At 35.5% G+C, this 25,000-nt stretch overlaps 1 protein-coding gene across 11 annotated transcripts in view; it reads right to left on the bottom strand.

Annotated features, from left to right (window-relative positions):
* LOC137621495 (uncharacterized) overlaps nucleotides 1-25,000 on the bottom strand; it is a 303,174-nt gene that overhangs the window by 7,104 nt on the left and 271,070 nt on the right. For 8 of the 11 annotated variants that reach the window (XM_068351835.1, XM_068351845.1, XM_068351844.1 and 5 more), the window contains 6 exons: nucleotides 24,345-24,374; nucleotides 19,572-19,810; nucleotides 11,163-11,319; nucleotides 9,174-9,438; nucleotides 8,801-8,963; nucleotides 7,935-8,072 (listed from right to left, as the gene is read on the bottom strand). In XM_068351835.1, coding sequence (XP_068207936.1) covers nucleotides 7,935-8,072; nucleotides 8,801-8,963; nucleotides 9,174-9,438; nucleotides 11,163-11,319; nucleotides 19,572-19,810; nucleotides 24,345-24,374 — 992 coding nt within the window. The remainder of the gene's footprint in view (nucleotides 1-7,934; nucleotides 8,073-8,800; nucleotides 8,964-9,173; nucleotides 9,439-11,162; nucleotides 11,320-19,571; nucleotides 19,811-24,344; nucleotides 24,375-25,000) is intronic. The other 3 variants (XM_068351839.1, XM_068351840.1, XM_068351841.1) reach the window with 2 other exon arrangements.

Here is a 25,000-nt window from a genome sequence, read left to right on the forward strand (position 1 = left end):
TTTTGGCAGTCGCTAGAGTCATAAGGAAGAGGGTTTTCTTTGTTATGTCTCGAAGAGAGGCTTGCGAGATAGGTTCAAATTTTTTGAAGCACAGAAACTTAAACACCACATCCAGGTTCCAAGATGGGGGTCTTAATTGTACCTGTTTCGTCATCTCAAAAGACCTAATGAGGTCTTGCAAGTCTTTATCTTGTGATAACTGTAGGGCTCTTTGCATAAAGACGGTTGAGAGCATACTCCTGTATCCTTTGATGGTAGATACAGCCAGCTTAGCATCCTGTCTGAGGTACAATAAAAAGTCTGCAATCTGGCTCAGAGAGGTAGTGGTCGAGGAAAACTTGTGTCCCCTGCACCAAGCTCTAAAGGTCTCCCACTTAGACTGGTAGACTCTTTGTGATGAGATCCTTCTTGCTCTGGCAATAGCTTCCGCCGCTTGTGCCAAAAAGCCTCGAGTTCTAACGAGCTTCTCGACAGTCTGAAGGCAGTCAGTTTGAGAGTGAGGGGGTTTTGATATCTCTCGAAGTGGGGCTGTCGGAGAAGATCTGGACTTGCTGGGAGTCTTCTTGGGAAGTCCATCAGCATGCCCACCACTTTGGTGAACCATTCCCTTGCAGGCCAGAAGGGAGCCACTAGGATCATTCGTCCCGAATCGAGGAGAGCGAATTTCCTGACAACCAGATTGATGGTTTTGACCGGGGGAAACGCATACATGTCCATCCCCGTCCAATCCATCAAGAAGGCGTCTACTGCTACCGCTTCCTCGTCCGGTACTAGGGAGCAGTAGTTGGGGATCCTCTTGTTCAAGTTGGAGGGGAAAAGGTCTTATTACAGGTCTGCCCCACAACTTCCAGAGGCTCTGACAGACATGCAGGGTGAGAGTCCACTCTGTGGGAAGAACTTGTCCCTTCCTACTGAGCATATCTGCCCTGATGTTTCTTTGCCCTTGAACAAACCTCGTCAACAGCCGAGTCCTGTTCTTGATCGCCCAAAGGAGAAGCTCTCGCTGTTCTGAGTAGAGAGAGGGAGTGAGTTCCCCCTTGTTTCCTGATGTACGCGAGAGCTGTGGTGTTGTCTGAATTGACCTCCACAGTCTTCCTGACACCGAGGTTCCGAAGGCCTTTAGTCCCAACAGAAATGCCATCAACTCTCTTCCTGTTGATATGCCAACTGACCTGACTTCCTTCCCAAACTCCTGAGACCTCCTTGTTCCCTAGTGTTACTCCCCAGCCTGACTCTGACACGTCTGAGAATATCACTAGGTCGGGGTTCTTCTTGTACAAGGAGATCCCTTCTCCTAACAGAGCTGGGTCCAGCCACCACATCAAAAGATCCTTGATCTCTGTCTGGTTGGGAAATGGGTCTTCGTGTTCCATACCTTTGCAAGGAAGTGTTGCAGAGGTCTTAGGTGCAGTCTCCCCAACGAGACAAACTGCTCTAGGGAGGATAGAGTTCCCAGCAAACTCATCCACTCCTTCGCTGAGCATTCCTGCTTCTTTAAAAATCCTCTGACTTTTTCTAGGCACCTGGTCTGCCTTTCTTGGGAGGGAGACGCCCGAAAAAGAACTGAATTCAGAACTATCCCCAAATATAGAATAGTCCGATTCGGCTCGGTCTGAGACTTCTCCCTGTTGATGATGAGTCCCAGGTCCTGAGTCATCGTATACGTCTTCTGTAGGTCCTCCAGACATTTTTCTTTCGACTGTGTTGGATCAGCCAGTCGTCCAGATAGAAGAATACCCTTATCCCCTCCTGCTGTAACCAGCCTGCGACGTTCGCCATTAGCCTGGTGAAAACTTGAGAAGCCGTGCTGAGACTGAAGCAACGTGCCCTAGCACTTGCCCTGAATCACAAATCTCAGATATTTTCTCGAAGTCGGATGAATGGGGACGTGAAAATAAGCGTCCTGCAGGTCCAGAGATACCATCCAGTCGCCTGGACGAACTGCTGCCAGCACGGACTGAGTCGTCTCCATGGAGAACTTTGTTTTCTCCACAAAGGCGTTCAGAGAGCTGACATCTAGGACTGGTCTCCATACACCAGTGTTCTTGGGAACCAGAAACAGGCGATTGTAAAAGACTGGGGAGGTAAGGTCCCGAACTGGCTCTATTGCTCCCTTGACCAACATCTGGTCGACAAGTTCCAGAAGAGCCTCTTGTTTCCCTGTGTCGGTGTACTGAGCTACTAATGCTAGGGTAGTGTCCGAGAGAGGAGGCTTCTTTAAAAAGGGGATCTTGTAACCTTCCTTGATGATCGAGAGGGACCAGGTGTCCGCCCCTCTCCTCTTCCAAGACTGCCAAAAACGAGACAGTCTTGCCCCGACTGTTGTCTGGAGGACTTCCATCTCATTTCTTGGATCGGGGGGCCTAAACGCACCTCTGCTGGTCCTTGGCCCTGACTCTTGTCTTCTCCCCCTGAAATCTGCTCTCGAGGAAGCCCTACTCCGAAAGGGCTGCTGGAACTACTTCTCTTCCTTCTTCAGGGGAGCAGGAGCAACAGGCAAAGGCTTTCTGGCAGACCGAGATAAAAGGTCCTGAGTAACCTTTTGTACCAGAGAAAGGGAGATATCTCTGACCAGAGCTTCGGGAAAGAGATGGTGTGACAGAGGGGCGTGAAGCAACTCCGACTTCTGGGCAACAGTCACCGATCTAAAGGTGGAGCACAGCAAGGCCCTCTTCTTTAAGACCCCTGCTGAGAAAAGGGAAGCCAACTCATTAGCCCCATCCCTTAGAGCTTTGTCCATGCAGGACATGATACTCGTCAGATCCTTTGTGCCTTCCAGGAGTTCTGTCTTTCTGGCCAGAGTCCCGAGAGACCAGTCTAGGAAGATAAAAACCTCAAAAACCCTGAAAATTCCCTTGACGAGGTGATCAAGTTCCAACATGGACCACATCACCTTGGCAGAGTTCAGTGCATATCTTCTTGCCGAGTCCACAAGAGCAGAGAAGTCACCTTGGGAGGAGGCAGGCACTCCTAGACCCAAAGGTTCCCCTGTCTCATACCACATACCAGCCTTGGAAGTGAGCCGAGGTGGTGGGAAAGAAAAGGTGGTCTTGACCGCTTGCCTTCGTTCCTTCATCCAATCACCCACCTTAGCGATTGCTTTCCTGGCAGAAATTGAAAGTTTCATTTTGATGAAGGCCGAATGCTTCGTAGCCTTCTTCCTGGTGAATTGAGACTGAGGAGAACGAGGCGCCGAAGGTTGGAATTCCTCCCCATATAGTTCTAAAAGATAGCAAGACAGAACCTTATAGTCACTAGCAGAGTCGGTACGTTTCTCTTCCTCTTCCAATATATAATCGAGGTCCTGATCAAGATCAACATCTTGAAGAAGTGGGCTGCAAGCAGCCTGGCACCGAGAGCTGTTTGCGTCCTGGCGCCGTGCGTAGGTGTCCTCCTGGCGCCGAGCGCTGCTATCGTCCTGTCGGCGAGAAGAGGTATCGTCCTGATGACGAAAAGCGGTATTGTCCTGATAAGGCAGGCTGCATTCATCTTGCTTCCTAAAACGAGAGGTGGAATCGTCCTGGAGCTTCGAGCGAGAAGCGGAATCGTCCTGGCGCCGAGAACGAGAGGCAGTATCATCCTGGCGCTGAGAGCAAGAGGAAGTAACGTCCTGGCGTCGTGCCGATGAAGAGGGTGTGCGTTGTCGTACGGCCGACGAGGTGTGCAGAGGTTTCTTTGGAGAGATACTTCGTTCCCTCTTAGAAGACGATCTCTTAACAGGCAAAGAGACATCCTTACGTCTGATGCACTAGCGATGAAAGCCGTTCCTGCATACCAGCCATGAAAGCTTTAGCAACTTCTGCTGGTTCTCGTGGTTCCGAAGGAGGCAGCTGTTTGGGAGCGCTGGCAGTAGAAGCAGGAAGTTTATCAGGTTTAACTGGGCTAAGGGCTCTCTGTTTCGTCCTCTTAACAGGAACAACATTGAAGTTGTCCTCCGAAGGATTAGGTTCTCGGCTACTCGAACCAGGAGAGGGAGAGCGAGACTCCACATCCCAGTCCCACTTTCTCTTCGTTGGTCTTGATTCGTATTGCCACTTGCGTTTGGGATAAGGATCAGGTGAAGACACTAACATATCCGACACGCCTTCTACGGCGGTCAAGAGCAGCCTGGGAGGTCGCAACAGGACTGTCTGAGGCGACGACGGACCGAGGATAAGCACCTCTCACCACCTTTCGGCTTTCAACGTATCTTCTCCCTTGGTCCTGGGAGCTTGGTAGAGGTCTAGACTAGGGGTATGACAGATTCGATCAGCCGCCACCTCCACTGCACTTTTACAAGTACTAATATCTCTTTCACCCTTACTTTTAAAGGCTGCAATTTGTGCTTTAATGGCCTCCAACTCAGCAGCCATCCTGGCATATCGAGGGTCATCCGTAGGCGCAGATCCTGTAGAAGGGGCAGGAGTTACTACATTCAGGGAAGGAACAACTTCCAAAGAGGTAACAATTAAAGGGTCAATAGATAAATCTAAGCTAGCCTCACTAGCAGACTTTGACTTTGATTTAGCTCTCCAAACTCTAATCGAGTTCAAGTTTGCGCACATAGCGCTTCATAGCTAACCAATCATCTTCATTTAAACCCTCGCATTCCTTGCACCTATTATTTATTGCACATTCAAACCCCCTGCAACCCATACAAATTGTGAGGGTCAACCGACACTTTCGGTAACCTCACCTTGCGTACATCACTCGCACATACACGAATATGAAGTTTTTCACTCATGATAAACAAAGCAAAAAATACAAAAAATAACAAAAACACGATTGCCAAATCCCAACACAGTGTACTTCACCAAACGAAGTCCAAAACAATGATGTAGAGAAATAGATTTGAAAAACTCCTAATGGCGGACCAAAGATGTTGACGATCCGATCAGTAGAGATAATCTGAAGAACAGAAAACGGGAATGATTCCAGGTACCACCCTGTAAGGGTTGTTAACCACCTAACCGCACAACCACCACAAGGCGGTTGCCGAAATTTTCGAATAAATTCTGCCGGAAGTCAGAGACTTAAGCTATATATATATAACTGCCAGGTAAGTACTATTCATAAAAATTATTTTTCGATAGTATAAAATAAATCCCAAACGTACCTACGTATGCGATGTAAACAAACTGGATTGTTATCGTAAACGTCCAATTCACATGTGTAATCCATTTTGATAAGAAACTGGTTGATACAGCAGTTCCTTGAACTGTGCTCTAGTTTCTTTAAGGATTACGTAATAAGGAGCAAAATTATATCAACAACACTCTTAATATGTAAGCATAATCACCACACTCGTAACCTTGAAAACAGCCGACGACAAAACCAGAATAAAAACACTTGGTAATTGCTATTGTTAAAATACATCTTGAATTGATTATAGAAAAGTTCATAAATTATTAACGAATTTCAGATAACATCGAAAACTAGAATTATTTGACATCTTTCAGTATGTATATACATCTTATTGTCGACTAAAGCTACAGATCAGTTGACGATCTTTTACGGGATGCCTTGGGCAAGAAGGTGTAGGTCGTTCTAATACCTACCTACCAAGTTGACGAAATTGAATAATGTGTCTGAAGTCCAGCCTACAATTGAATATAGATTTAAGCAAAGTATATTTTGCGTGTAGTATTTAACTTATACTTTTTAAGGAAACTAAGATTTCTGTTAAATCTGTTGTGAGTGTGTATTGTAAGACACCACAGACAGACAGAGAAATAAAAACTTTCATAGGATAACTAATAATAAGAGCTATAAACAAAATTTATGAAAACTATGATATTCTATAAAAAATTGGTGCTGATGTAATTTTCATAAGGAACTTACATTGAATGAGTTAAGAAATTATATAGATGGTATTCTTGGTTATTCGTTATGAGCGTATACGTCTTGTTAATCTTGAAACCGGCTGATTACAACAAAAAATTTAAAAATTATAATTGACCGTTGAAATGAACTTGAAAAAGAAACAAAATAGAATATCTTGAAAAAAAAAATTGAATATAAAATAGTATTTTCATATTTTATATACTATTATTCCAATGGTAGATATTTGAACTACCATAGAAAACGCCACTGTTTAGTTCTCAAAGCTCGCTAGGATTAACCGTATTTCCCGTGTCATAAGACGCACCTTTTTTTTAATGGAAAATTCCCCCCAAAATCCCCCTGCGCCTCAACACTCGGAAAAAGTTGTATAGGGGAGTTTGACAGCTATCAAACAGCCAAATAAAGACCTACAAGCACTCACACTCACCAGACATAATAAATGAATTTGTTCTAATACTGCACTTTGATTAAGGAAGTACAGTAGCCAGTTATTTGTTTGTTTTGATAATTGACTGATGATGACTCGCCAACACCCTTCTACAAGCAAATATCTAGACAACGCTATGACATATTAGTTGTTTTTTAAGTATTTATCTATTTTCTATTTTGGTGACACTGTGATAAAATAATATTTTGATAATGACTTTATTGCCTGAATTCCAAAATGATACAAATATGCAGTTGTTGAATACAACCTTGAAAAAAAAATCTTACTCTTAGTTGAGTGCAGTGTCACCAAGTTGGCAGAAAAGTAACTAGACCTAGTGTCACAAATTTATTGGCAACAGTATTCCAACTAGAGAAATTTCTAGACGACACTGATCGATAATTCTTTTGGGTGAAAACGTGCAGGCTATATGAGGAATTTTGGAAATATTACTTCTTTACCAAAATTTGATTAAGAACATTTGGCAACACTGCTTTCATGTACATAACACTTGAATCACCAAACACGAAACATGTGTTGTGGTGGCAACTACGACTGCTTTAATGATATCTTATATGAATAAGTCAAAATTGGGATAACCGGCATGCAGCTAATTAATAACTTTAACATTTCTTGTACCTAAAAAATATGAAAATTTACTGGGCCCAGGATCGCTGACTAGGAATTGCTGCTAAGATAGCTTGTAAAATAATCAATTTTTTTCTCCAAAAACTGCTCTGCTAATTTAAGGGTGCGTCTTACCACTTGTAGCGTCTTATGACACGGAAAATACGGTATGTTAATTATGTGAACGTTTACTGTAAATGTATTTTAAATGATTTAATTTACTTTAATTTTTATTTACTGTAAGTAACATGATTAGACGGACAGACGGAAAGCTCAACAAAATGACTTAACTTAATTTTCATTTTTCCATGTACTATTTTTGACAATCAACGTAAATTTGAAACCGACTTAACTCGAGACAATATAAACCGAGGTACAGTATATCTGTACTAACCAAGTACTGGCAAGGCCATATTGGCTGACTTATCCCTTGAAGGACTGATATGAGGTTGCTGAATAAACTACTTCACTCCTCTTTAGAACCAGGGAGACTGGCTTTTCAGGAAGAATAAGAACCTACTCATTTGGTTCTAGGGAGATTTCCCACCTACCAATAAGTGGGTTTCTCTAGTTCTAAGGATGAAAGGTTTGTATACATATAGGAACAAATAAATTTTTAAAAGTAATTTGTATTTTTTCCAAGTACAGTACAGTATACAAACCGAGCCCTTTAAAGTTTACGACCACCTCAAACACCCCTCTCAGTCTTGTGCTGAAGGTAAAAAGTGAAGTGTCTTTGACAGGAGTAGTCAAGCGCATGCCCACCACCTGTCATTAACTAGCTTGTTCAAGAGCCGTTCTAGCTTCGTTGAAGACATTCCATATTTTAAAGGGCTTACGGTTGTAGTTAGAAAAGTAATTGTGAATGCTCCACTCGATTATTGTATAGGAATTCCTAATCCCAAAAATGTTAAGGACTGATTTTTCTTTCTTTAAAAACTTCTATTATTTTTTTTATATGCCCCTACATTGATCTTTGTATTAAGTTTATTATTACCCATTGTTTGAAAATTTAAAAGGCTAACCAAATGCTAAAATGGAGACAATATAATCTTACCATCTCTCTTCCAGGTTTGCGTTGAAGCTGGTCTTGGTTGTAGCAGCAACGTCTTGAAGCATCTAGTACAAATATTGTTTGTAATGTTGTTTGTAGGAGGGTGACAATTGAGGAAAGTAGTGGTAAAATCAAGTTGTCCTGCAAAGTATTAAGAGTATTTTATCAATAATTATAAGCATGACTGTATATTACTTACAAAATATATTTTCTTTATCTATTACTTTTTAAAATTTAAGGTCTAAATTAAATTTTAAAAGGCTTAATATAGCTCCATATATATAGAATGATGTTTACATCAACTTCTAAAGTGATGAGACCTAATTAAATTTACAGTGAAAACCATATAATGCAGAATATTATTTTCCTTTGCTTGAGCACATAGAGCATGTGCTACAGTAATCCTTGCCTTCATATGAGCCTCCTACTTAAGAAGGATGGGTGAGAAGCAGGAGCAGTCTTAACTAAGGAGGGGTCATGTACAAAATTCACCTTAGTTTTGACTTCAACAACATAAGGTGTTTTCAGCTTAATAAGGTCATAGTATTACACAAATAGTTTAATAAATACTGTCCCTTTCTTTCATAGACATTTTTCATCTTCAAAACTTGTTCAGTTTATGGGATTTATACTCTGTAAATAGCTACATCTATAAACTTTGGTTATTCACATTACACCACTTAAAAGTGGCTAAAAAACTTTTACTTTTATGATGACTGAGTGAATAACATTCAATACTGTGCAGTATCAATCAATATTATGAAGTAACCTGTATAATTCTCATTGATAAAAGGCATAAGGTTGTAAATTTTTGTTTTACAAGAAAGTATAATAATTAATGCTAAAATAAATAATCAATCATTACTTACAGTCATGGTGAAATGTCCTCCAATAACAGTGAATGAAGTGTAAATGTATACACCACTCTGGGCAATAAGTAGTAGGATATTGTCAAGTTCGATATCACCTTCAGGAATAAATTCCAGTTCTCTCATCTGTATCATTCCTATTATAACAGTTACACTTGCAACTCTGGAAATTTTGGAAAGGTTCATGTTAACATAACTGATGTATAAACAAAAATGAAAATGCCAAAATACACACACATTTTAGTTTCACTGCCTAATCAAGCACAAATCAGTGTTATCATTATTTTCAAACTCATAAAGTCTATTTAGAGATTTTTCCTATCATAGGATTAAAATCTAAATTATTTAAAAACAAAAGTTCATCTTCACTTACCCATACACTGACAATTCAATTATATTGGCTTCTAATATAGCAAGTTCTTTATATGCTTCATTATTAATAAGCACAAAGAAGAGGATGAGCGAGATGATTGTTAAGACAAGAACTAAGATTCCCATGAACAAGCCACGATTAGCATGCGCACAATCTACTGAGTAGTGATGTCTAGCTTTCCGAGCAATATATGTGGAAATGTCAGAATCACCATCACAGGTCACCTCGGGCTTATTGATGTTTTTCCAGATCACATACAGCACACCTAAAAGAAAAATAAGAAAAACTTAAAATACATACTGTAATACAATTCTTGGTATAGCACTAAGGTCCTTAATCATTGAAAACACAAGAAAAAAACACTCAAAGTGTTGTTGATGTTGCAATGACAAATTAAATCTGCAGTTTTATTTGCATATCTTCCCGGGTGAACCAAATGGTGGGTATTTTGGCTGCTTAATATAATGGATGGAAGAAAATACTTTTGTTTTTATTTAGAAGTCATTCAGTTGACACTTTTACTTTAGAGGTAAGATTCATGGAAATAAATTAACTCTGCCAAAAGAGTGATGGAAATGATATCCTCTATGAGTTCTCTCCACACAAAATATAGTGTCTCGTCAGTTACCTACTTCTCTAAAGTGTGTTTGTGGGGGGCAGTCACTGTTGAGGAATTACGGTCTCCTGAGAGCTGTTGTGTGTGATAGTGATGCATATTGTGATATCACATCGTTATTTCTTAATTAAATCATATAGCCTTTTGTCTTTCTTAAACTACGCAAGATGTGTTAATAGTTATAGAATTACATAACAAAAAGCTAATGCTATTACAGTAAAAATACATCATGTGTGTGTGTCCCTCAATCCCAAGGCACTATTAAACAGGCAATATTCCCAAGGCACTATTATACCAATAACTCCTTGTTTATTCTCAGTCAAACCTGAGACAGCAACAAGTTTTTGTTAGATTACAAAGGATCTTTTCGGTTATTCAATCAGTACTAATTACAATGGAGTGTTTAGTTATTCACACATTACTAGTAGGAGCAAAGAAATGACAATATAAGTTTAAGTTTTGCTACTACAGTACTGTACATATTTATAATCAGCAAATAAGCCTGTGCCTACTGCAGACAGCTTGCTCATTGAAACGGCAGCGAGTGTTCGTTATCATGTGATCAACTGCAGGATCCGCTCGTAAAAAAGTGACAACGGAAATGCTTTTTACCGAAAGAAATTTTGCCCATGTAGTAGTGCTATTAGTGGTTCCATTTTATTCAAAATGCTATAATTCTAGGGATTCCTTCTTGGGACACAAGTAATTTGATTACAGTCTGTTTATTGGAATTGTTGGATAAAAGAGTGTGTGTTTATACATGAGATACCCATGTTATTGATGAATTTTCTACATATTGTTCACTGAATAGATTATTTATTTCCAGTCCCGCACTAAGTTAAAACTACAACTATTAGGATAAACTATAAGGATATCATCAAAGCATCTTAAGCTCTTTCTGCATCCCTTTGGCCTTTTATTTACTTTCCATCTATTCCATTTGATCTCGTAGCACTTAATGGTTCAACGTTTCACATTTACCTTGCTTCAATTTTCACTTCCTCAAAGAAAAAACCTATTCTGCCAATAGTAATGAGAGCTTGTATATGTATACTTTATGATAACAATACTCTCTACTAATTTATCATCATAATACGAAAGACTTTGGGTAAACTTTTGGATGACTGTATACGTTCCTATTCTTATTCATCTTGGTCATAGTACAGTATCTGTAGCTTTGGATAATTTATGACCATGTTCACGTATCTCTATATATCCACATATCAAATGTTCAAATATACCACGTAAACATAACAAATTAGTAACTTTCTTAGAACTAAAGTACTATGAATGAAGGATATATAATTAGACAACAATGTTTATGAACATTTGATTTTAGTCCAATTATTTTAATTAAATAAAAGACAACTTACCTGCACATAAGAGCGAGTATTCAATGGTACAAGGGAAGAGGAAAGGAGATGCTTCGTCCACAAGCCCTCCAATGAGATCTGAACGTCGGCACTCGTAAATGCTCAAAGCTTTGAAATTTGCTCCTCTACGTGTGATGTGGTGGCTAGTATTTACAGCCTATGGTATCATGGAATGGAATAAGATTTATGATTACGTTCTTCATGTCATCAATTATGCCATGCTGTTAATTTAGCTATAAATTAAACATCATAATGGTTTTATTTGAAATTACAGTACAGTATACAAAAATATTTTAATCTATACAAGATTAAAAATTAATTTGGTAATATGAAATGAGTGTGCAATAGTTATCATTTGTTCACACTTTACTGTATTTTCTGATTGTATTGAAGGCAAGTAGAGTATTTATATTAAAGCATAAATTACCATACTTAACACAATACCATTCTAAGATCCAATAATTTTTTTTCAAAGACAAATCAGAAGTCACTAAAATATTTATTTCTGATCTGGTGCATCAACTTTGTGTCATGAAGTCAATACACTGTATGCTTAAAGTAATTTCTACTGCTTCAGATGCAATCACAATGAGCAGTTAAGGTTCAGGTAACGGTAGTTTTATTAATTAACATATTAAATTACTGAACATATTTCTTTATCAAGATATTATCGGAACATTTTATATGATTTGAAAGATACAGAATGCTTCTTAGAATTGAAATACAACTGTATTACTTCTGAAATTTCTAAGATAGCATGCAGAATATGAAGCTAAAACAAGACAAAATCTAAATATTAATAAATTATTTCCTGCAAAGTTTGCTATAAATTCTAATTAGCTGATAACTCAAAAATCTTAAAACTCCTAGTGTTCTTGGTAAAAACTATTTTTATGGACAAAAAAAGGAGAAACAAGACAAAAACATATAGCCTTTCGCTTCAGCATATTCAAATCTAATGTGAAAATCATAATATTGCTATATGTACATCTACTGTATAGGTTATTGAAGGACCTTTAAGAATTGAGCCATTTTAAAATTAAGACAAATGTCATACATATGAAAAAAAAATTAATTTTCATGTTTACATCTCATCTATAAAGGTTCAATTTAAATGTCCTTTTTACTATTTTTCTAGAATTTGGCTACTGTACTAAAATTAGGGGATTAATTAAACTATAAATGGCTATAACAATATTAAGAATGTTTAATGTCCAAGAGATCCTTAAATTCCACCTGGAGTTTGTAAACTGTCTAAGAAGATAGAATGAGTTTCTCTTTAGAGGACCTTATGGCAAACCAGTTAGCATCTTGCTAATAGCAGATGTTATTCATTCCCTAATATCTTGCATTCTGCATTGACTGGCTTAAACATTTTTTTGCAATATTTCACTTTCATCCATTTTACTGTATAACCCATTTTAGATGCATTAGTGAATTTCATCAAAATGTCTGGATTTTTTCAAAACATGCTAATGATAAGCAATAAAGACTACCTCAAATAGTATTCTGCATCTTTCAGTTAAAAAGGGATTATGACATTATCCATAATAATAAATATACTTAATAATGTATTTAAATATAATAATGCAGAGAAGGCATAATGAAGAGGCATGGTGCAACAATTAAAAAAAAAACGGAAAGAGCAAAGATGAGCATTGTCTAAAATACAGTATATGAACTTTCGTTTAATATTTCTTTGCCTACAATGATAAAATTTTGACACTCCTTTAGTTGCTCTCCATTCATCTTAATAATTTAATTATCATCTTCCTGAGTAGTAGATGTAATATGCAAAATTCATTGGTGTTTAGTCTCCTTACTAATAGTATTTTAATTAAAACTATATTATCAAAACAAGTAGACTAATAAGACCTCATAAATAAGCTTCTGCTCAGTTCATTACATTAGTTCCAAAATAAATGCTGACAAATTCCAACTGCACAGAATATATAAATCATTTTGATTAAGAAATTTATATCCAATATCACCTGATGTTCATTTCGTTTCTTCCACAAGAGCATGTTTTACTGAGGTTTACCACCAAAATTTATAAAAACATTTCCCATTTTTTTTCCCTTAAAAAAGATGCATGCCCCCAGTAAAGTAATAAGACAATAAGGGGAGTAAAGAAATAAAAAAAAATTATAACTTGTTTAGTTCTATGAATCTTCATTGATGTTTATATTGCTGATTCCCAAACTCTGATGAAGGTGTGGGATTCTAGGGAAGGAAAGAGATGGGTCAACAAAATTTTAAATGTATATCCCAATTAGAATTCATGACTTAATAAGTCTAGAATTTAAGAGGAATCGTCTTCAAAACCATTTTCTAATAGGACTCGATGGCTTTCCTAACAATATTTACAATATAAAAAACAAATCCACACGACAACTTAATTGTTAAATTTTTTTAAAAGGCCACAGCAGCAGCCACTATAGGACCTAGAGGCCAATAATCTTGAAAAGAAAGCAGGATTTCTAAAGATAATATCCATCTAATACCAAAGAGATATGTTACTGAAAGATCCCTAAAATTCTTTTCAAAGAAACCTTTTTACAAAAATCAAGAGATATAGGGTTACTCCTAATAACCTTAATCTACAAGATTTATATAAGATTTGGATCCAAACTTGGGGAGTTCCAGAGACTAAAACCTTCAAGAAAATACACAGCCTTTTGGAAAGAGGATAATATTCTAATCTCATCTAGTGAATTAGGAGTATTGTCTGCAATGTTCATATTGTGTTCAAAATATACTGAACATCTCTTACTTAACAAGGAGCACTATTTTCAAATGAAATACAACCGTTCTAATATGGGGAAGTGAAAAAAAATCGACTCAGACTTGAGGTCTCAAAGCCCACCTTAAAAGATAAGTGTTTATTGATTGTTATGCATTTAGCTGCTAAATTTATGACAAAGTTTCCCAGAGATTCAAAACTGAACCTACTACATACATAAAACCACATCCTAAACCTGACAAGTAAACCTGATTACTGGCGGCCTATACACAAAGGCTTAAATGTACCCTTTATAATACCTCAAAGTAGATGGCTGATCCCAGGTGCTTCAGTACCAAATTAAACTGAGATTGGAAATTCTTTTCAAAAGAGCACCTTAAAAGGGAATTATTTTCTTAAAAGGACACCTTAAAAGTTTTAACACCATTTACCTAGCTAGTTCTAGTTATTGACACTTTTTTACACTGACCCTCATAAAAATGACAAACTTATTTTTAACACAAAATAAAGGTAGACTGTCTTTTAATACTTGTAGAGGAAAATCTAGAGGGTTGCAAAAAACCCAAGTTCAAGAATGTAACTAAAAGTCCTCAAGTGATTAAATGTAAAGGGGATGTGTTTGGGTGAACCCCCTTTGAAATGGCTTGTCTGAGCAGATCAAATTAAGTGTGACAAGATTCTTGGACACATGAACACAAATAGTCCTGTTTTGCAGATAATTTTCCTTGTGTCCCAAACAGGTCTATTAAGAGACATTGTGGGAAAGTCTAAACTCTAGTTACACATCTGCTAGACTCTGGTAAAGAGTATGGAATGTGTAAAAGTCTAGATTTTCAAGTAGCTAAAATGGAATTACCTGCTGTGCTAAGGGATTCTGAACCAGATTACGAAACACCCTTATCACTGTTTTGTCAAGAGCAATTAGTGCTTCCAGGAGGTCATCCAACCAAGTAGTGACCATCCCCAACATTGTTCTAACTATTAGAATTTGCATTTTAACTATTATTTGCTGAAAAAAAATTGTTTTCCATGTAGTGTGAAGTTGTAAACATGCCAAGAATGCCTGAAGGACCAAACATGAATATTGTATGTACAGCAAATCCACTCTTTCAAAACTTCCAGATATACTGACTAATGTAGTGCACAACCTCTCAGAAGCAGTAGACTATCTGCTCAACTAAAAGTACAGCATTCTTTACCTCTCAAAATTGGAAATTTTAATTTGATCATTCCTCATAATTCCCAAAGTGATATCTTGCTACCCATTAGTTTGTCACACTAACTACCAAGAGAATTGGATATAATATCACCCAAAAGCAATTATATCTCGCAGCACATGGGCTTGGTAGCAACTTTAGAGCCACAGACTACTGGAGTCAAATATCTGTTTATTACCTTTACTACAAGACCAACATAGGTTGATACATCTTGTCAAAATAAGCATCACTTCCTCTTATCTGGAACTGGGAGGATAACCTTGCACTTCTTTGGTTTTGAATGTGGTCTCGTGATGACACTTATGAATTCATTGTTAAGGTCTGCTTTATGCCACTGGTTCGTGAACTTACTTTGCATTTATCAAAGGATATCTCTTATCTAAAATGAATTACCTGGACCTAACCTACTTTAAGTAACTGACAACTATAGGCAATCAGTAAATAGATTAACCATTACCAGAGGTTAAATTTTTCAAACTAATCATCTCTCTCTTTTAATACAACATATGCCAAAACGATTAAAAGAAAATCAACTTTTCTGGCGAAATAATTTGTAAATTCCATGCCGGGTAACAACAAAAACCAGAGCGTAACTAGGAACTACTTGGGCAATAATACGTCTAGTATGGTAAAAGCCTGGCACACTATACTTGTATTTGGGATTTAAAAACTTCGCCATAATTAACTACAGTATGTACTGTACTTTGTAGCTTATTTGGCTCTAAAAAATAGTTCATGTTAAAGACCAATTTGAATTATTTAAAACTTTACTACAGTACACTTATGTGTCTGAGATGTTATAGAGAGGTTTTATTCAAGCAAGTGAAATACTAAACCCTACATTTACCCAATTGGGGAAAGATATGAGATAAGTTAATGGTTGAACTTGTAAGAGAACAGTGCACCCAGCTATTCAACCAAGATGCATTTTAAATAATTTAATGAATCTTTGTACAAAGAAAGAACCATCAGTCCAAGGGAACCATAAAGGTTTTCACACTAACCACAAAACATTAATATATGCAAGCAGAGCTTCTTTCACGAGCGAGGGAATGAAATATTCAGATTAACATTTCAGCACATAAGGGATAAGCAGCAGTTTAGAGGTACTTAATGACAGAGTTATAAAGGTCCAGGCTACAATCTTGGTCTTCAGCCTCGCAAAATCTAGTGTCTAAAAGAACGGCTGAATATACGTGAGTATGATAGCTACTTTGCAGAAGGGCACAAGTAAATTAAGAACTCAAGGCACTGCAAGAGGATATGAAACTAGGATAAACCGAGTACCACCAGAACCGTTACTGAATGGTGTAGATGACCACCTAGTTACCACGCGAGTATTTAGGTTGGGGGTGAAATGGGTAGGGTAAGCTTAAAATATTATACTGAATCTGGAACTAAGTTGATTTAGGAGCTACCCGAAAGAAGTTAACTGCATTAAATTTCCAATATAACAAAAATCAAACGAGTTAGTCTGAAGCAAAGACAAAGATTGCAGTGGCAGTTCTATCACTACTGTATTGCCTTTATAATAAAAAGGCTAGCTTTCTCTGGTCAAAGAAATCCTTCTATAACACTGGAAGTTTACTGCCAAGTAAAGTATTTCATTAACACTTCCTATATTCTTATCCACAAACTGCCACAAGTAAATTTCCTTGCAGACCATCCATTAAAGATTTTTGTTTATTAGTGCACTGTAATGATGGACTTCAAAGAATACATTTTATTCTATAATAAGGTTAGATAACTGATTATTCTTGTATAAGTAAAAAAAAGTCTTGAGGTTTATACACTACAAGAAACTAGAATTTACAATAGAACAACAATTTAATAAATCTTTAAACCATGTAGCCATTCTTATTGAAAGTGATAACTATTTAACCACTTCAATTCACCAAGTAATTAAGGAACCGAGAGGTGTTTGCTGTATAGTTTATAAACTGCTACATCAGAAGCTACCTTAAAAAGGTAATAACTACATTTTGTCATACGATTTACAGCACGCTAAGCCCTAAAAATGATCTTGGACACAACTGGCATATCAGTGTTGCACAGATGTTGATGCTCATGGCCGAAAGACATAGCATATGCAACGGCACCTTCCAAGGGATAGAGATGTCTATGTAACGGCAGCTCTCGAAGCATAGCAATGCAGAGTAATTAATTTAAGAATTAGACTTTTTATTATCATTAAATGGTTCTTAACTAAATACAGAGAATCCAACAAAATGCAAAGCCTTTTTTACTGCCAGATTTGTAAAGGTAACAAAAATATTAGAAATTACCACTCTAAAGTAAACCTGTAATGAACTAGTCACTGAGTTTGAAAGCAAACGAAAATACACTTTCATCTGGAGTGATAATATGACCAGCTTATACATCACCAATAATAAAATTTAAGAGTACTGTATCTATGACATGAAATGCCATCTCCCAAATTAAAACAACATTGTTCAAGAACTTCCTTTAGCGAGAAGAGGGTTATAAGGATCCAGCTACCGAACTTTGTCTTCTGTCTTGAAATATAGAAGTCATATGCAGCGACTAGGTTTGCAGAAATGCAATTGTTAAGCTGCTAGGGGACTAAAGTAATTCAAGAATTCAAGTCTCATAGGGGAGGAACTATTCTGTAAGGCACAGTGAACAATCAGTACCCTTACTGAAGGAATATTAAGTAATTATGACCACTAGACTAAACTATAGTAGTTAGGTTAGGATAAGCAACCATGCAGGCAAATCAGACTTATCGCCCACAAGAGAAGGCATGCTGGCCATTGAGAATAACAAAAGGAAGTTAAAAAAGTTAAAATCCAAACAGGATCATCAATAACTTGACTGGTGGATGAGTACTGGCTTGTCATATCATTATCAACTCTGTTATTCCCCTCGAATTAAAAATTACTTTCTTTGGCCGTTATGAACAATAAATGGCAGTCATTCTGTTTACAACATAGAAGTATTGTATACACTCCGGAATTATAAATAATAAGTTGGAACATAATTCCTGACATATTGTACTCCTCACAATGGTTACTTAAAACTTAATGATTTCCTTGTGCAGAAATGCTAATCAAACGTGTAGGTATTATATCGAAATGCACTAAATACAGTAATTATAAAAATCCGGAAGTGAAGAATACAGTATTTCTTGATGAGACTTAGATGATGAAAAGTGAATAATGGGAAAACTCCTAGCATACCACATATCATTAACCACTAGATTGTCTTATTACTTTACTGGTGGCATGTATCTTTTGAAAGGAAAAAAATGGGAAATTTTTTTATAAATTTTGTTGGTAAACCAATAAAACAAACTTCTGGAGAAGTAGCAATATGAACATCAGGGGAGGTTCATAGAAATATGAGCCTAAGATTATCTATTTAATTACACAGTTGTTATATGGGCATCATATTTTACTACTGTATGGCATGTATTGTATGTAAAATCTTTAGAATACTCATATAGTATGGTACTGATATTCTTAATAATACATCTAAATTAAATTTGTTGCTATTCAAGACAAAATCACATTGCCAAATACCTTTGCCTGGTAACTTTTTATAAGACCTGTTCCTAACATTTTATCCTCTTTAAGATCCTTATGAAGCTTAATTTAGGCTATAAACTTTAATTTTGAATGAAATATATTCAAAGGATGCTATTTTTTCACTTTAGAATTTCAAGAAATCATTCTCTTTGGTACTATGGTAGTAAACTAGAGGTAACCTTTTAACAAATATAAGTATTCCAAATAAAAGAATAGGATTAAATGTTGCTATCACTATCATTATGGCTATATTACACCTTCATAACAAATCAAAATATAATGATCCATAAATAGCCCTTCAACTACTCTTTGCAATTAAAAAGTAAATTTGGTACTTGCAATTATAAAACTAAATCATGGCAATTATTTCCAGAGACATGCAATAGACAGCCAAACATCAATGCACTAAACCTTTAGGAATTAGACCTTGATACTCTAAAATCTATCAAAGAATCCCCTAATACAGATATATAGCATTACTAAACTCCCAAATCTATATTCTAAATAGTTTTGCAGCCTAATAATGTTTTTAAAATCTCTCACACGCCATGTCTATACAAGGCTTTCAGGAATAACCTCATAACTGTCAAAGAACATGACAACTACAGTATTTTAATAAATTTAGCATTATTACCAAGATGTCCAGCTTATACTACAACAAAGAAACAGGTTTTCAAGTCAGTGTCATGGCAACCATAATGCTCTAATTTATGAAAATGCTCAAACATCTGGTCTTTGCTAAAGCATTGTTATTAGTCATTGTAAGGCTAAGAATTACATGAATACGAGCAACTAAAAGAAATTCTTATAATCATAAAAAGATGAAAATGCTAAGAAAAATTTACTCATGTTTTAAAAAATACCATGCACACTTTAGAAATATACCTCTCCTTTAAGATACCTGATGGTAATGTACCTGGTGAATATCATGTGGCTCATTTGTGTGGTGGTCTTGTACTGAATCATTAAACAGTGCATAATCTGTAAAATTGTCAACAACATGGCCATAGTCATGTGAATCATGACCTAAGACAGCAGAAGCATCACTATGATGACCTGATCCATTGGTTCCATGATCAACTGCTCCATGGTCAACTGCTCCATGATCACTAGCTCCATGTTCTCCATGAGATTCAAAGTCTGTTTTGTAAAAAAAATTGATTAATTTGTAGAATCATTATTTTGAGTAATGTCTAAATGAGTAGTCCCTTGCTTCAACTAAACCTACATCTCCCAATGAAACTTTTTTGTTCATTTAGTGGTGAAATAGTGTACTTAACTATGAGTAATTGTGAAAAAGTTATTGAATAAAAATTCTCCAGCTATCGTCTAGGCAGTGCAGCATAAGGACATAATATTGTAGCATTTTTTTATTGGCTTCATTTGACTATTCTAATTTAGGTCCTAGCTTACCTTGATAACTTTTGACTATAACAGGAACTCTCGAAATACAAATGCTGTCTGGTATTTGCTTTCTTGGTCTTTCTACCTCCCACCTGATATATAACAGTTCTAGATTTTTTACTTGAAAATAACAATACTGTATACAGTACACCAAGATAAGTAAAAATATCGCGTCATTCAAGATCACAGAATTTCTGTAGCATTTCCAGATTATTGAAAACCTAACTTCATCATCACCATAACTCAATCATAATGCTACAGTAGCATTTACATTTACAAATTATCTGGATCTTGTCTTGTTTACTTTCTGCATGAATTTCGAGTTGCCTTTCTTCCATTGTTTTGTTAGCCAATAATTGGCACCCTACCACTTCCATATAATGTACTGCTAAGCACCGGTAATTGTTCGTCTCTTCTTGTTGAATGGGTGTTCTCCATTGTCAAACCCTTAATATCCTACTATAAGTTACCTTCATAAATGTGATATGATTCTCCCACAACACTTCAACTATGAATATCTGGTATTGTTGTAAAATTTACATATTCTCCCAAATTTCCTCTATATCTGCCAGTTTTCATTACACATAGAAACACAAGCATTACAAGCACAGTATGTCTTGCTAGGTTTTTCAATAAAATGCCCTTTATTACCCTTAGTCACCTAATCTCTTTTTCTACTACATTTAGGGCATTGCTAAAAATATTTGTACTACTTTCATAAACATATCACCAAAATAACAGTTTTTATCCTCCTCAAAATAAGCCTTGCAATAACATAATATTCTTCCAATATCACTTTAGTACTAGCCTCTTTTTCCATGTATATCTATAATCGGACACCTTATTCTTTTCCCAATTGGACATCCAGAACATCTCTTATGAAACATTCTGTTGAAATATAGCTACTGTACTTTTCTGACTTCCCTCTCTTCTTTTCTTTCATAACTGTTATCATAACTTTGGATTTGGTTACAGAATATAATAATAATATTAATTTTTTGTCTCTTCTCTCCATTCTATTCTTCCATTTATAAAAATAATTTCACCTTCTCTGATTTTGCTTTCAATAAAAGGTTATATCCATACACACACTGAAATCTGACATTTGTCTCCTTTCATGCACACAATTGTAACTTCCTTCATCATAACAACAAATAGTATAGGGGTTAGTGCCGATCCTTGATAAACATTAACACTAGCTTAATGTGCCCTTCTGGCATTGTTTGTATTACGGATGCTAATCTAATTACTGTAATACAGTGCAATATAGTACTTTGGTAATAAGTAGGATGTCTTATCAAAATCCATAAAAAAAACTATTTTATAAAGGCTTTTGTGGGTGCTTTTTTTCAGACTTATAACCACAGCAGCACAGTTAAAATTGTTAATGCAACATTAGAAAATTTCTTCATTTGACTTCCCTCATCATTTTTACATTTCTGAAAATAATTTCTAAGTTTTTTCATTTTACTTTTGTACATTACTAGAATTACCTTTTTTTCACCCATTTTTCTGACCTATACTTCTAATCTATATTTCTCTAGGTTCTGTTAAATTCTTAAATGTCTCATTCTCTGGCCATGTGACAAATTTCTGCCATTTCATATGGTCCTAAAGCCTTACAATTATTCAATCATCTTAAAGTCTCATCTCAGTTCCTCTTAAAGTGTTCTCTGAACATTCTTCAAGTCATGATCATTCAATAAAAAGAATTTTAAAGAACTGTATAGTTCCAACGTTCCTATGAACTGGCGATGGAATGATACTCTTGGGTAACCATTACACATACTTTCATCAAGGGAGAAAGGACAGCTTGTTTTCATATCAATAAGATTGTTTCAGGTTGAAACTGTTCTTGATTCATATGAACCCTACATTAAAGTATAGTTTGTGAGAGAGATTATTATATACAATTACATCACTAATCATCCATGTCACAGTTGTAATTGTTGAGGACAAATAACATGTATCTAAGGTAGATATATTTTCTTCTGAATCGAGGTTAAAAATTCCATGCTTGGAGTTATAATTTATAGGGACAATAAAAGCAGAAGTCTTTGGAAAAAAAAAATGCATGGACCTGATAGAGAAGGAGTGTAAAATGTGACCTCTTTTTGTCAAGAGGGAGGTACAGTATTGTGAAGATAAGATTGATAATTACTCTACAATCTTCAGTTCCATCACAAGGTTTGCTTGCAGAAGCAATCAAGAAAGCTAGGCCACACTGTTCTGAATTTAGATGTTATAGTTACAGGAATGTAATTTTGTACACTTAACAGCTGCTTCATAAAAAATAAAATGCCACATAATTACACCACTAAATAAAGCAATAGAAATATATTCTAAATACACTTTTCAACCTACAGTTGGAATAACTATACAATGTAGGTAAATAGTTGCTAATGTTAGAAGTTTCTGACTTTTCAGGAAAATTTTATAGAGTTAATTGGTGTTTTGAGATATATCAATTATATTCAATACAAAAAATTAAGCATTTAACCTTAAAAATTATTACAGTAATCAGAAGCTTAAAGAATAATATTGTGTATTATGAAGAACTATATACAAATAAAATATGAGAAGTACAGTAATAGAGATTATTATCAAATTACTAAAAGCAGGAAAGGTGATTTCTAGAGCAAAAAAAAAAGCATAAGTACTGTAATAAGAAAGAAAACTAAGGCTAACTGAAAAACACATCAAGCTACGGAATATTATGCCTTTAAAAGTTTTATTGTGCAACAATAGATATTCTTTTTATTAATATATACATTTAAAATATGATTAATTTCAGGTAGCACCTAAGTATTTAGTTTAAAAAAAGGCATTACATTTATAAATTGAATAAATATAGCAGTACAGATTAACCTTATACAAGAATCTCCATATGTAAAAGATGCTACTAATTGCAGTACATATATACAAGCTTATTGTTCAAGTATACCGTGAAGCCTTTTTCAGTTTTAATTCTAATTTATACTTAATAAAGGCCTTTTAATTATAGTGCGTGTAAACGTATGCTTAATACCGATTCATTTTCAGCCAGAATAAATATTCTATTTTTTGCCAGAGATAAGCTTTATTATAGCAGTTTCATAAGATACAGCTGGAAATTTTCCCCTTTCTAGACAGCTACATTTATCTTCTTGTTCATTGAAACCGCCAGTGACCAAAATTTTAGGGAACCATGTTATTAGTTGAAAATGTTTGTATTTCAGAATTGTCAAGCATAAATTTGATATTTGATGCATCACAGTAATTTTTATTACTTTTAGGTTATTTGTATGATTTCCTCTCATCTCTGTAAACATGGATAAATAGACATGGCCAATATATTTTAAGTAAACAAACTATAAAATGATTCACAAGTACTATATTTCAGGCTAATATCCCAGCAACATAAAATTTGGCTTGCATAACTGCTAATTGAATGTGACTAGTTGTCCTTTCATTGTTTTGGTTTAATCATCTGGATATTATGCTTAGTAAAAGAAATGATATAAAATGTTAAGATTTTACTTTTCTAAAATGCTTTCTGTTGAAAGTTATTTCAATTGAAATCCTGAAGCAGGAGGACTAAGTAACACATCCTTCAAAATAGGAGTGCCTTGTAAAGTTAAAGTTCCTCATGTTGCTGATCCTGAAAATCCTGGAAGACTATTTAAGTTGAACATTGTTAGTTATATAAGACATCAAAGCATAACATTAAACATGCCCTATTATTATATGTGTAATAGATGATACTGAAATATTGTATATGAATCTAATGATATAAAAGTACATGAAGTATGAGCTCAGCTAATCATATACCCACAAAACAAAAGCACATGTCTCAGTAATTTCAAATTCAGAAGTGTCAGGAAAAGGAAAACTGCTATATATTGATGAAGAGATGAACCACAACTGCAAAAGAAAAATAAAGCCATCTCCATAATGCATGTAAAGACTAAGATTGTCAAAAACCAACACCCATAAAAAGGCATGCATGATAAAATAAGCGATCTTTATCAAAGTTGTGATATTTGCATGAAGAATGACCTAGATGATCAAATGTAAAACATGTTATATAAAAATAGAAACAGAATTTGAAAATCCGAAAAATACACAATCATATTAAAAAGAATACACTGAAAATTGTGATATTTTCTTCTTTTTAACTAACCCTAAAGTAACATTGCCCTTCACTTTTTGAACACAATCTAAAGATCACTTAACAATTTTCAAACCATCACCTTTTACCATACAATATACAACTGCAACAAAAACTTACCTCCATTAAGGATTTGAGCCCAAAGATTTCCTGGAACACAAGACTGTGATGTTTATAAACGAAGTTGTCGTTATTTCCTTCTAACACACTCAAAGGAACGATATAGGAGTTCTAAAATACAACTCTTAATACATTTTATCAGGAAAGAGAACTTCATCTAAACTAGATACTTTGAACAGTTCAAGATAATTGCTCATGACAAGGATAGAAATATTCATTGCCTAGAGATAACCAGGAATTCAATGACATACATGTTGGAAACCTTAATCTAATATCCATGCTGAACTACAAAGTTTTCTGAAATTCACGTGAAAATGTAATTTTTCAGGGGTATACAGAAACTGAGTTCTTAAATTATTATGATCTTCCTACATGAACTAAAGTCTTGAAATCCTGGTTTCCTCTTGACTTTTTTCCTCAGAGCTTTACAACTATACTATTCAATTATCTAGCTTAGGCATCTGTATTTTTTTTTTTTTTTACAAAAGTATCTAAATCTAAATGTTACATCAACACACTGGCCAACAGATTTTTCATAATCAAGCCTCATTCACTTTAATTACATTCCAGTTTCATTGTCTTTATATGTCTAAGTCCATATCAGTTCCATTTTTTCATCACTAAATGACAGACACCAATTCTCCAGCATAAAAGTG

Source organism: Palaemon carinicauda, chromosome 28 (genome assembly GCF_036898095.1).
Source record: "Palaemon carinicauda isolate YSFRI2023 chromosome 28, ASM3689809v2, whole genome shotgun sequence".
Classification (NCBI taxonomy): domain Eukaryota; kingdom Metazoa; phylum Arthropoda; class Malacostraca; order Decapoda; family Palaemonidae; genus Palaemon; species Palaemon carinicauda.